Below are 14,671 nucleotides of genomic sequence, written 5' to 3'. Positions count from 1 at the left end.
AGGGACGAATTACTTGTATGGCTCTTTCTGCAGCAGTTGAAAGCTGGCTTCTTTTCATCTCCTTCCTGCCAGCTTTCAGCTGCTGCAGAGAGAGCCATACAGGGGATCAGTTCCAGTAATTGCCTCCTCCCCACAGCACCTATCACCCTCCCTGTGCACCATATGTTTCTCCCTGCTGCCCAGGCCCCCCTACCCCCACAGTGTTGCCATCTTCCCTCCTCTCCTTCCCACCAGAAGCTGCAAGCACACAATAGGATTCTTCAGGATGGACAATGGGGAAAGGGTCAAAATATGTCATATTTACCATACCCTTCCTTTCCTGAATGAACACAATAAATGATCTGTACCTATCACTCATTGAGTTCATTCATAGCTGAAGCATAGTGAACTGTGTATATTTGGGGGGGGCTGTCGGGTTGGCTGTATTGGACACCGTGGTTTTTAACAGCAGCCATTGCTTGGTGGACTACTGCTCCCAGTCAGTCCTCTTCAGGCCCTGTCAGCCCTCCTGGCTGCAGCTGCCCAACTTCACTACCCATGACATTGCAATCCCTTTCTACTGGCTCCACACCAAGCTCTAACTGTTTCCTCTCAGTCCTTTCTGGCATGCCTCGCCAGTCCTCCTGACTGCCCATGTCACTCACCAGCCCTCCTGGCTTCAACCGATGGTTACCTCCTGAAGACTTGCCCGGCAGTACTAGCTCCTGCTGTCCTCTCTGACTCCTCCTGTACCTCCTGTTCGGATCCTTCATGAGTTCTTGAAGGACTCTGTCCTGCACCCGAGTCCCAGGCCCGAGGTCGACCAGACTGGGGAGCTCCCTCAAAGGCCCCAACAGCCTAGTACTCCATCCTCAGTTCTTCCACCCGGCAACTCCTGGGCTGGGCTGACTCTGGGTATTTCAAGGAGGCCTGCCCCCTGCCTATCCAGGTTGGGGATTGGTCAAGGCTTCTTAACATACCCCAGGCAGCTCCACCTCTCTTCCCCTCCTCCCCTTCTAGAATCCTCCAGAAGCAAGATGGAGGTAACAGTGAAGTGATGCTGTCTGTGAGTCATAGCTGCTACTTTGAGCCACTCTCAGCCCACAGAGACCAAAACAAACAGGCCTAGCTTCCAGCTAGGCCTGCCTAAATTTACCTACACTTACCAAAAAAAAACCTACTCTAACACCTACCTAAGTAGAAGGTGTTACATATAAAACAGTGCAGCGCTAGAAGAAACATATAGCAAACAAATAAAGTTCATATGCATCAGAACAGAAGCACCAATAATAAGTGTCCAAAATAGTGCTTCTATGAACAATCATGCAGGTGAATCCATGATGAACCTCCACCACTTGTAATACTAGCAGCTCACCTCACAAAGTGGACCCCTAAATGAACAAAAGGGTCACAAGCGCTTTCCCTAATTGGGTATGTATTACTGTGTCAGTAGATGTAATCACTGAGCTGAGCTGACAGGAAGGATCCCTCTCTCTGCGCTCTAGACTCTTCTAAGTAAGTTGGACCAGATCTCCGGTACCACAAATTGCATGTATGCTCTCTGCAAGAATTGGTATTGCAAGGATTGGTATTTATTGTATTAAAGAATAAAACTTACAAACATGGCACTGCAACCCAGTGCCTAGTATGCGAGCGTGTACAAACAATTCCACAAGGATCAGCGATGACCGCAGGTGACGTCACGTGATTCTCTTCCGTACGTGTTACGTCCCAGGGGGCGGGACTTTGTCAGCTGGTATTGTAAAAGGACTGCCACCCCCTCAATTTCATCAAATTAGATAATGCCTTGCATTGATTTACCGAACTGAATGAGCAACTCCCTGTGGTCAGTGTGCAGAGTCACACAGAACCTGAGCAGTATCTTGAAGATCGTGGCTATCGCTGTAGTAGTGCTGACTACTACACTGACTTCCAGCTTCCCCAGCACCCCATCAGCTATGAGATAGGAATACTTACAATGTAGCAAGCTGGACCAAAGTAAGTATACAATACAGATAATGCATGGAGTTCAGCTTTAAAATTTTTCCCCCCTAAGTTATTTTTCGTAGCATTTTAGTAAGGGAGAAAGAGAAGGGGGGCACCTGGAAAGCAGACCTTGCTACAGAGGTGGAAATTCCACTTTAAGATATGTATAAGGGTATAAGTTCCAGGAGAGGGGGATGGTTTTTAAACTAGAAAACTAGAGTTATGCTTTAGGTCAGGTTCACACTTAATCAGTGCATTGACCCACGTCGTTGCGTGTTATTGTGGTGGCGAGGAATATTGCGCCGGCTTATTCTTATAGTAAGGACAAACACTTTAATTTGTATTTTGAATCACGGTATATAAAAATCAGAAAACCTCTAGAAATAATAGATTTATATTAAAGGGATATAGATGTCTTGACAAGGGATAAATAGTTTCAAGATAAAAGAGAGAACACAAATACATTTTTCTTTATCTCTTGAAGAGTTTATTGCCGTACATTTTGTCCTCCACAAAAAATGCACAAAAGAGGTGTCAATATTTCACAACTGGGTTTCCTAGTTGCTTACTCCAAATCATGGAAAATGCACCGATGGAGCGTGATAGCATCAGTTAGCTCTGTAATATCTGCAACATTTCAGTAGAGCTAGGAAGTATTGCAGTTATATCTCTGAAGTTTCCAAAAGAATAAGAATCCAACTTGCCAACAACTACAAAGAATAGAAATATAGGTTTTGGCTGGTGTTACGTTTTAGAGATGACCACACACATTTCTGAACACAATTGTAGCAATGTCGTTAACCTCTTCCAGCCTAATGAAGACCTTCAAGGCCAAAGACTGCTGACATGTAGTGGGTTGTGAGGCATAGTGGGTGCAAAGATGGTGAAAGTCATTGGGCCCAAGACACTTCTTGGATGCAAAAAAGGTTTTATTTCTTTTAAGAATCCTTTTATATTTTGAAGGGAAAGAGGGTTAGGGACAGAACACCCTTAAGAGATTGCAATTTTAATTAGCAGACTCGGAGACTTCAATAGAAGGACAGCCGTACAGGGAAAAGCCCCAGAAAGGCACCACTTCTGCATCTGTCTCCTATGGCATCAGTACTTAACAGTTCCTAACACAAAGTTCAACAGTTCACTCAACTTCACTACAACTTCTACTTGTAGTTCTTCAGCCCCTTGAGCTCCTAGTCTCTCACTGGACTCTCTAATTCACTGACTCTAAATTCCTTGAGCTCCTTCAATCTTTGTGGTGGTCCCTTCAAGCGTCACCCACGCTTCCCTGCTGGGTCCCTAGCTTGGCACTTCAGATACCTCTCAAGCTTCACCCCTGCTGACCGGCTCAGTCCCTGACTTGACACACAAGACTGCTCTGCAAACGTCACCTCTGCTGGTTGGGTCCCTGACTTGATCGATGCCTGAAGTTTCCCGATCCTACACCGTGCCCGTTCGGTAAGAATACTGCTCCGATACTTGCTTCAGTTACTCACTGTGGTCCCTGGTAAAGGTGGTTGGGCCCTTAGTGACGACAGCTTCCCTTCTACCTCCGACCACAACAGGTTATCCGGCCGGCAGAACCGTCACTTTTGGTTGGACTACAAGCCGCAATCCCAACCCTGTGCTGCTCTCTTACATCTGGACAGGCCCTCACACAGCCTAGCAGCCAGATGCCACTGGGATAGGCACAATCTCCGGCCTAGCAGCCCAGGGTGTATGACACACGTCCACCCAGACAGTGGTCCGGGTGGCACAGAACATAGATCACCGGACCTCACCCGAATATATAGGTTTTCCCAGCAGGCCAAGGGATTTAATAAAACCCCTGCCCATTGGCTGAGATATCCCATATACCCATAACCTGACCTTGGGTTTGCCCTTCTCATATCTAGTACCACCAAGTTCCCGGTCACCTAGTGGTAAAAGAGAAGAGAAAAGTGCAACAAGGCCAAACTTAGGGAGAAATCAATAGATCTCTATCAATTAACTGCAGTAGCTACTCCTGACAAGGAATTTGGTGAGGAGCTCCCTGACTAAACCCCAGGACACTACACAACGTTAGGGGTTCTAAATGGGGCGATGTCTCCACCAGTCTTCCCAGTTCCACCAGTAGAAAACTACATAATGACTCCATACTTCTTGATGACCCTTCCTTATTAAAGTGGTTGAAAACCTCAGACATGAAATATGAACAAAGCATATCCCTCTTTACCAGGGGTCACCAAACTTTCTAAACAAGGGGCCGCTTTACTTTCTAAACAAGGGGCCGCTTTACTTTCTAAACAAGGGGCCGCTTTACTGTCCTTCAGACTTTAGGGGGGGGCAGACTGTGGCCATTGGGAGTAAAAAAGGTCCCGACGTCAGTGGGAAAAAACAATGCCCTCTCTTTGGTGTCAGTGGGAGGAATCGTTCCCTAGCAATGGTGTCAGTGGGAGGAATTGTGCCCCATCATTGGTGGCATTGGGAGGGATTGTGCCCTTTTACTGGGGTCAGTGGGGGGGGGTGCCCCATTGCTGGTTTGAGTGAATGAAATAGTGCCCCAAGGGCCAAATAAAAGCAAGCAGAGGACCGCATCTGGCCCCTGGGCCACAGTTTGGGGACCACTGCTCTATACTGAAGAGAAAGCAGCTCCAGATGAGCACATTGGCCATCCATCCACTAGGTGAAGGTGCTAGCACAGCTCGACTGCAGATGTATAATCAAAACCGATCGGGAATTCGCTTCAACACTTCTCCTTTTTTTTAATCCTTCGTGTAAAAGACATCACAGACAGTGCGGGGTACAGTAAAAGTTGATGCATTTCGTGCTGTGGCTAGCTTGTATTCATTAATAAAAACACAGGACATCCTGTGAATGGCAGAGAAGCTCTTAACCTGACTTGGCAGTCCCCTCACCTCTGCCAGAATACAGTGCTGTATACTGTATGTAGCTGATGCCACCACTGCATGATATAGGATGATTACAAGTAATTAGGCCAGAAAACAACCCCACACCAGAATCCCCCCTCCACCAAATGATTTGGACCAGTGCACATAACAAGGTCCATAAAGATATGGATAAGTGAGTTTGGGGTGGAGGAACTTGATTGGCCTGCACAGAGTCCTGACCTCAACCCAATAGAATTATTCCCCTCAAGCCAGGCCTTCTCATCCAACATCAGTGCCTGACCTCACAAATGCGCTTCTGGAAGAATGGTCAAACATTCCCATAGACACACTCCTAAACCTTGTTGGGAAACCTTGCTGTCCGCCTTCCCAGAAGAGTTGAAGCTGTTATAGCTGCAAAGGGTGGGCCAACTCAATATTGAACCCTACGGACTAAGACTGGGATGCCATTAAAGTTCTTGTTTGTGTAAAGGCAGGCGTCCCAATACTTTTGGTAATGTAGTGTATCTCTAAACCACTTCAGCCCCAGAAGATTTACCCCCCTTCCTGACCAGGTCAATTTTTGCGATACAGCACTGCGGTACTTTAACTGACAATTGCGCGGTCGTGCGATGCTGTACCCAAATAAAAATTATGTCATTTTTTTCCCCACAAATAGAGCTTTCTTTTGGTGGTATTTGATCACCTCTGCGGTCTTTATTTTTTGCGCCATAAACAATTTTTTAACAATTTTGAAAAAAAAAACAATATTTTTTACTTTCTGCTATAAAACACATCCAATTAAATCAAATTTCTTCATCAGTTTAGGCCAATATGTATTCTGCTACATGTTTTTGGTAAAAAAAAAATCCCAATAAGCGTATATTGATAGGTTTGTGCATAAGTTATAGCGTCTACAAACTATGAGATATTTTTATGGAATTTTTATTTATTTATTTTACTAGTAATGTCGGCAATCAGCGATTCTTTTTTTTTTTTTTTTTAAAGCGGGACTGCGAGATTGTGGCGGACAAATCGGAACACGTAACTGACACTTTTTTTGGGGACCAGTGACACCAAGACTCCTTTCGCACTGGGGCGGTTTTCAGGCTCTTTAGCGTGGCAAGGGCTGTGTCCCATACCTACATACTTTTGCCAATAAGTGTCCCTCGTTCCCATCTCAAAAAGTTGGGGGGTACGCACACTGCCATATGCGAACCACTGGGAGTGTCAATACAAAGTTAATGACACCCCTAGATCGGTTCCCATATTGCAGTGCAAACTATCAATTCGAACATGAATTGGATCGCATGGGTGTGAACACCCATGCGATCCGATTCTGGTGCGGACCAAAAAAAAGGGTCCTGTGCGACTTGGTCCGATTGCGATGCAAATTCAGCCATACATTCTGTATGGCTGAATTTGCATCGCACAGACATCGCATGTGATTTGCATAGCAGTGAGGTACGAATCACATGCGATGTCGTACAGCGCACTAATGTGAACCCAGTGTTACTGTCACTGACCACCAATGTGAGGGGGGGGGTAAATTGCACTGCCACTGACCACCAATGTAAGAGGGGGGTTAAATTGCACTGCCCCTGACCACCAATGTGGGGGGGGATTAATAGTACTGACACCAATGCTGGGGGGTTATTATTGCAGTCACTGACATCGACATTAGTGGTTATTATTGAACTCACTGATACAAACGTTTGGGGTTTTTATTGCGTCTATTGACACCAATGCTGGAGGTTAATATTGCACTCACTGACTGCAATGCTGGAGGTTAATATTGCACTCACTGACTGCAATGCTGGAGGTTAATATTGCACTCACTGACTGCAATGCTGGAGGTTAATATTGCACTCACTGACTGCAATGCTGGGGGTTAATATTGCACTCACTGACACCTATGCTGGGGGTTAATATTGCACTCACTGACTCCAATGCTGGAGGTTAATATTGCACTCACTGACACCAATGCTGGAGGTTAATATTGCACTCACTGACTGCAATGCTGGAGGTTAATATTGCACTCACTGACTGCAATGCTGGGGGTTAATATTGCACTCACTGACACCTATGCTGGGGGTTAATATTGCACTCACTGACTCCAATGCTGGAGGTTAATATTGCACTCACTGACACCAATGCTGGAGGTTAATATTGCACTCACTGACACCAATGCTGGAGGTTAATATTGCACTCACTGACACCAATGCTGGAGGTTAATATTGCACTCACTGACTCCAATGCTGGAGGTTAATATTGCACTCACTGACTGCAATGCAGGGGGTTAATATTGCACTCACTGACACCAATGCTGGTGGTTAATATTGCACTAACTGACTGCAATGCTGGGGGTTAATATTGCACTCACTGACACCTATGCTGGGGGTTAATATTGCACTCACTGACTCCAATGCTGGAGGTTAATATTGCACTCACTGACACCAATGCTGGAGGTTAATATTGCACTCACTGACACCAATGCTGGAGGTTAATATTGCACTCACTGACACCAATGCTGGAGGTTAATATTGCACTCACTGACTCCAATGCTGGAGGTTAATATTGCACTCACTGACTGCAATGCAGGGGGTTAATATTGCACTCACTGACACCAATGCTGGGGGTTAATATTGCACTAACTGACTGCAATGCTGGAGGTTAATATTGCACTCACTGACACCAATGCTGGGGGTTAATATTGCACTCACTGACACCAATGCTGGAGGTTAATATTGCACTCACTGACTCCAATGCTGGGGGTTAATATTGCACTCACTGACTGCAATGCTGGAGGTTAATATTGCACTCACTGACTCCAATGCTGTGGGTTAATATTGCACTCACTGACTGCAATGCTGGGGGTTAATATTGCACTCACTGACTCCAATGCTGGAGGTTAATATTGCACTCACTGACACCAATGCTGGAGGTTAATATTGCACTCACTGACTGCAATGCTGGGGGTTAATATTGCACTCACTGACTGCAATGCTGGGGGTTAATATTGCACTCACTGACACCAATGCTGTGGGTTAATATTGCACTCACTGACACCAATGCTGGAGGTTAATATTGCACTCACTGACTCCAATGCTGGAGGTTAATATTGCACTCACTGACTGCAATGCTGGGGGTTAATATTGCACTCACTGACACCAATGCTGGAGGTTAATATTGCACTCACTGACTCCAATGCTGGAGGTTAATATTGCACTCACTGACACCAATGCTGGGGGTTAATATTGCACTCACTGACACCAATGCTGGGGGTTAATATTGCACTCACTGACACCAATGCTGTGGGTTAATATTGCACTCACTGACACCAATGCTGGGGGTTAATATTGCACTCACTGACACCAATGCTGGAGGTTAATATTGCACTCACTGACACCAATGCTGGAGGTTAATATTGCACTCACTGACTGCAATGCTGGAGGTTAATATTGCACTCACTGACTCCAATGCTGGGGGTTAATATTGCACTCACTGACACCAATGCCGGAAGTTAATATTGCACTCACTGACTCCAATGCTGGAGGTTAATATTGCACTCACTGACACCAATGCTGGAGGTTAATATTGCACTCACTGACTCCAATGCTGGAGGTTAATATTGCACTCACTGACTGCAATGCTGGGGGTTAATATTGCACTCACTGACACCAATGCTGGGGGTTAATATTGCACTCACTGACACCAATGCTGTGGGTTAATATTGCACTCACTGACACCAATGCTGGGGGTTAATATTGCACTCACTGACACCAATGCTGGATGTTAATATTGCACTCACTGACACCAATGCTGGAGGTTAATATTGCACTCACTGACTGCAATGCTGGAGGTTAATATTGCACTCACTGACTCCAATGCTGGGGGTTAATATTGCACTCACTGACACCAATGCCGGAAGTTAATATTGCACTCACTGACTCCAATGCTGGAGGTTAATATTGCACTCACTGACACCAATGCTGGAGGTTAATATTGCACTCACTGACACCAATGCTGGAGGTTAATATTGCACTCACTGACACCAATGCTGGAGGTTAATATTGCACTCACTGACACCAATGCTGGAGGTTAATATTGCACTCAATGACACCAATGCTGGGGGTTAATATTGCACTCACTGACTGCAATGCTGGGGGTTAATATTGCACTCACTGACACCAATGCTGGAGGTTAATATTGCATATTGTGGTAAATTTTTTGGGGGGGGGCGGGGCAGGTTGGTTGGTCGGTCAGTCGGTCGTTGCACTTACCTCATCCATGGCGGGCAAACACGGGCGGCTTTCCCGGCTCTCATCGGCAGGCATCATGAGCAGCATCTCCTTCCCCTGCTCGGCAGCTTCTGTCTCCTCCCTCCTCCTCAGTGGCTAATCAGAACGCTTCCCCTTCCAGCCAATCGGGGAAACGTGTCTCAGACCTGCGCTTCCTGATTGGCGATTCAGTGTAAGAATAGTGAATATTCATTCGCTGTTCTCACACACCTCCGAACGCAATGCTCTGTGCCCAGATTCCACCCTATTTTGAAGCCTATTAGAGCCTCTGGCTTAAAAAAAACACCCCCCCACTGTAATTTATGCGCCCGGCGTCCTGAAAGGGGCTGGACATATGAATAAGGGATGACGGCGGCATGGATAGGGGAGGTGGCACCTATGCACCCTTAATGGATGGACCGCCACTGATAGGGAGGTCAGGGGACGGTAAAAACAACCACTGTTTTTTACTGCCTCTTTGCCACCCATGAGAACTTTAGCCTTATGGGCACTTCAGCACAGAGGTTGCAAATGTGGTATTTGTTAACAAGGTGATAATTATATGCTGCTAAGAAATTAAAATCTTAAAGTACATCGAAACCCAAAAATTTTTTCATTCATTTGGGATAAATTGGGCAAGAATAAGATCCCCCGTCAGGTTTCTATTGACGTTTTGTCCTTCCAATGGGCAGATACTCTCTTTATTTGTCCTGGTGATTATTATCACTGGAAATGAAAGTGAAGGAAAATTTGTAGTTGCCACCAGATCAGGAATAGAGGGGAAATCATTCAATGGGGATACTTACTAATACACATGTTTAATTCCTTTAAATACAAATCAAAATTCGGACAAAATTTTCGTTATCCGGAGATTCGAATATAACTGAATCTCCAAATCACAATAGTAACAAATTTTAATGAACCCAAAAAAATTTATAACAAAACAATGAACAAATTCGTATACATTCATTCTTTTCATTCTGATCTTTTGTTAATGTTTGAAGCATCCAAAATGTTGCATTAACATTTTTCATTATAAAAAATGCACTATAGTACATATGAAATGGAAACCTATTGCAATAAATACAGTAATGTATAAAAGTGAAATAAGATGATGATTCCTACTGATTGTGTTTGGGTTGGATGGAGGTGGATCCATCAGAATCTCCAAAATATAACATAACGAATAATCCAAATTGATTCAGGTCCATTTAATTTTTATGTTGCATTAACATTTTTCATTATTATAAAAAAAAAAAAAAAAAAAACTATAGTACATATGAAATGGAAACATTGCAATAAATACAGTAGGGTATAAAAGTGAAATAAGATGATGATTACTACTTATTGTGTTTGGGTTGGATGGAAGTGGATCTATCAGAATCTCCGAAATATAACATAACGAATGATCCAAACTGATTCAGATCCCATTTAATTTTTATGTTGCATTAACATTTTTCATAATTATAAATTATAAATATTATAAAATACACTACAGTACATATGAAATGGAAACATATTGCAGAAAATACAGTAAGGTATAAAAGTGAAATAAGATGATTCCTACTTATTGAGTTTGGGTGGGATGGAGGTGGATCCATCACAATCTCCGAAACATAATATAACAAATGAACCCAAAATTAATTTTGTACGATACATTATGTTATGATTTGGAGATTCTGATGGATAAAACTCCAACCAACCCAAACAGAGTAATATAAGTAATGTCCCTAATCTCCCGAAATAACAAAATAACACGTTAAATGAATATAGCTAATCTTCAGAAATACAAATAGATTTGGAACAAAGAATATACAAAACGAATTCCGAATGTAAAGAACGAATTCCAAAAACGAATAATTTTAACAAAATGAATATGAGGAAATGAAATAATTATCTTAACGAATTAATCTGACACTAAACACATTTTTTAATCATGCACATCTCTACTTGCTAAAGTACCAACTGAAAGGGGATTACCCTCACTTTAGAGAAAGTTCCTCTTACTTTCTCTTGTGGCTACAGGACAGGAAATGAAGGGAAATGTTCCCAATTAAACAGAGATGGCAAATTCCTCCTTGCAGCAAGGCTGCACTCACACTGCAGGAGTTACTGCTCGTTTAGATCTAGAAGAGAGAAAGCACTTTTACTTACCTGATCTTCTGCTTCTCCCCACACTACGGCGGTGGACTGTCCAATGCCGCCCTCACATCCAGTGCAGGGATTTTGGTCTTGATGACGTTGGGGCCTTAGACCACTGGAGCATGGGGGAGAAGACACTGTGGGGACCAGTCTAACCGCATGAAGGATCAGATAAGTAAATGTATTTTTACATGCCTCCTAGACCTAAATATATAAAATGTATGTGCAGCTCCATTGCAAGGGAGAATTATCAATTCAGCTGGAGTTGGGATTGAAATATTGCCTGTTCTATCCAAAATGAAAAATGTTGACTTTACATATGCTTTAGATCAGCCTTTTTAACATGGAGGAAGCCTTAAAATAACTCTCAGGGAACCAGTGGCGTCTCCAGCTTTCATATTTAGGGGGGGCACATGGGGGGACAGGGACAAAAGTAGGCGGGCAACTATAAAATGCAAATATATATATATATATATATATATATATATATATATATATACTGGGGCCCTTTACTACGACCCTACAATGGCCCTTTCAAATGTTCTGCAGTGAGCTCCCTTCCTACTGTATTGGGGCCCCCCAGGGTGGCAGAGAACAAGAGATATATGTCACCAGCATACCAAGAAAATATAAGGATCCAAAGCAGTGGGAGAACTATCAGGGTTGCAAAGGTTGTCTTGCCTCCGGGCCCTGGTGTTCTGCCACTGTGGGGTTTCCCAGCCTCCTCTTGCTGTCTTGCCCCTGCTATTGACTGCACTGGTCTGGCATCTCTTGGAATTTACAGGCTGGTTCTCCTGTCCTAAGGATGGGAGAAATCAGTCTGTTTTTTCAGTAACTGAGAGTCCTGCTGGAGTCCTTCCGGCAACTCGCTCTTCTCCCTGCCAATGAGGATGCAGGGGAAGGAGCCGATCGGGCGGCCGTGGTTGTTTGAGCGCCTGCATTATGCAGTGTCAGCGAGCAGAGGAATGGGGGAGGAATCACCCGCAGGAGCTGACTGGGGACGCTCTACCTCTTAGACATTGATTCTTTGTAAAAAAAAAAAAATATATTTTTTTTTTATTGGGGAGGGTGGGGGGGGGGCACATGGTGGGGCACAGCATAATGTTGGGGGGGTCAGGGCCCCCTCTGCCCCCCCCTAGGGACGCCATTGCAGGGAACCCCTGCGAATAACTACTGTTTGTTCATTTTTATTGAAAAGTATTTTACAAGAGAAAGTTATAAATCACATCATATGATAACAATGGGGTAATGCGGAGTCATACATCTCCACAAACTTACAAAAAAAAAAAAAATAGAATCACATATGGTTCTCTGGACCTATTGAAGTCCATGGTTGCGGTAAGCCTAACTGCATGCACAAAGATCACAAAATCTTACCACCAAAGTACATTTCTAATTAAACAAGCCTATGGTCAAGATAGCTACATTGTCTAACAGTAAACCGCCAAGGCACAATGCGACCTTCACAGCTGATTCTCAACAGAAGACATCTATACTATTGCCCAAATACACATTCCACAGTCTTGTGCACAGGCATAATGTATGGTACCTGACCTCCACCAATTGGAGAGAATGACTTCGCAACCCGAAAATATAGGAGTCGACATCCCACACAATCAGTGTTGGAAAGTCGCTCCCCAGAAAAGGGAAAGACAGAAAAGGACTAAAAGGAAAGAAAAGAGAAGGTGTGCCAACTCTTAATAACTACTTTTATCAACAGTTTATAGTACATTAGCATGATGGTCAGTGGGAAGAATGCTAGCTACATTCGTGGTCAGTTGGCCGTCAGCAATGATAATTTGGGGTAAAAACCCTATAGGCTGGTTGTACACAAGTCAATCGATAAGATCAACTGTGAACAACCAGGCAGCCCACACATGGATTGAAATTCAGGCTGTCCTTCCTGAACTGGATACATTTCAATCCATGTATGGCCAGCTTTACAGACAAAAAGGATCATTGATGTCTGTGGTTGGGTATCAAAAATGAGTCAAAAATTGATCATTGCTCAAGGAACCCCTAGTAACCCCTGGAGGAGAAACCCTAGAGTTCCATGGAACCCTGATTTGGAAAAGCTGCTTTAGATAAAAGAACAGCCCCAGCAATCTGTCTTTGCCTGGAAAACATCTTTGACTAAATAACCTTGTTGTAACTCATGTTTCTGTGTTTGCTAAGCACTTGATTTATACCAACAAGTATCTTCCCTTTCCCAGAGCAAAGCCGCAGCACCTACTTGTCTACATCAAGTGGGTCCTCCATGGTTGGGATCTCATTGTTCCTCTCTTGGGTCATACTTCTGTCCCTCTCTGCACGCTTAGCAGCAACAATGCCCAGGCAGCTCCAAGTGGCACTTATTCAGCATGGTAGAGGTATATACAAAGCTGTCCTCTTGACCTGATTTTATCCAAGCAGTAATAAGCTCTTCAGCTCAGCGGTAAACATTGTTATCACACATGATATACAGGCAGTTTCACATTTCAGGGCTGACTGATCCAATGAATGATGTCCTGTTTGCCAGACCAGTACAAAGCTTCCAGTTGCCATGTTTGTGTTTGTTTAGAAATAGTACACTAATTTAAAAAGGAGTTACTGAATAAACATCCAACCCATGCCAAATGGAAGGTAAATAATGTCATAAAGTGAAGGAATGAAGAGAGGGCGAGGTCGGAGGCTCACGTGTCCCGATAACAGGCCGTAGAAGAATGGAGGCTGTGTCAGGATAAGCTTAAGACAAACTGTACATAGTCATATACTGTATGGAGGACATGTCACCTATTGTACTGCGGGCTGATTATGTAACGGATGACAAATGCTTGGGAAGGGATTAGCTTATACTAGAAGGAAAACTAGTTTTAAGAGTACATGTCCTGAAGACAGCTAAACGGAACTGTTAGGTCCTAGGCCATATGTGCCAAACACAAGGCCCATGGGCCGAATCCAGCCTTCCAGGCCATTTCATGTGGCCCTTGCACCCAGGGTTTTTTTCAGCCAGAACGTGGCTATGTTCTGCCACCTCCAGCTTTCTCTCCCCACTCGCGACTGTCATCTGTGAACATAGAAGCCTTCTGCGTTTACAAAGACAGCTTTGCTCTTGGCGGCTCTCACAGATCCCTTCCTGCCCTTCGTTTACGGTGGGCACAAGGGAGATTTAGGTGCAGTGTGGGGTGGGTATCACGTGGTAGGTTGCACTGTGATCCCAATCTGTGCCCAGGTGCATAGATGCCAACTAATGATCTCCCTGCAAGTGAGAGAGAGAGGCGGAGTCACTTACACAGCCGGGAGGTACTAAAACTGAGGCGCGTAGGTGAGATGCGAGGAAGCTTTTGCGGGGGACTCTGTGCATAGGGCAACCCTCAACCCCGCACTCGTTAGAAGCACACCCCTGAACTCTGCACTCTGTGCATAAAGCACCCCTGAAGCTGC

At 44.4% G+C, this 14,671-nt stretch overlaps 1 protein-coding gene across 2 annotated transcripts in view; it reads right to left on the bottom strand.

Moving 5' to 3' along the window:
- The window catches only part of LOC141126915 (cyclic nucleotide-binding domain-containing protein 2-like), a 553,939-nt gene extending 540,181 nt beyond the window's left edge, over positions 1–13,758 (bottom strand). For both annotated transcript variants that reach the window (XM_073612976.1, XM_073612977.1), the window contains exon 1: positions 13,482–13,758. In XM_073612976.1, the coding sequence (XP_073469077.1) occupies positions 13,482–13,540 (59 nt within the window). In that variant the 5' untranslated portion in view covers positions 13,541–13,758. The remainder of the gene's footprint in view (positions 1–13,481) is intronic.
- Between the last annotated feature and the right edge of the window lie 913 nt (positions 13,759–14,671).

The sequence above is a fragment of the Aquarana catesbeiana genome, linkage group LG02, assembly GCF_042186555.1.
Source record: "Aquarana catesbeiana isolate 2022-GZ linkage group LG02, ASM4218655v1, whole genome shotgun sequence".
Taxonomy (NCBI): domain Eukaryota; kingdom Metazoa; phylum Chordata; class Amphibia; order Anura; family Ranidae; genus Aquarana; species Aquarana catesbeiana.
This window is presented reverse-complemented; position numbering and strand designations above follow the sequence as displayed.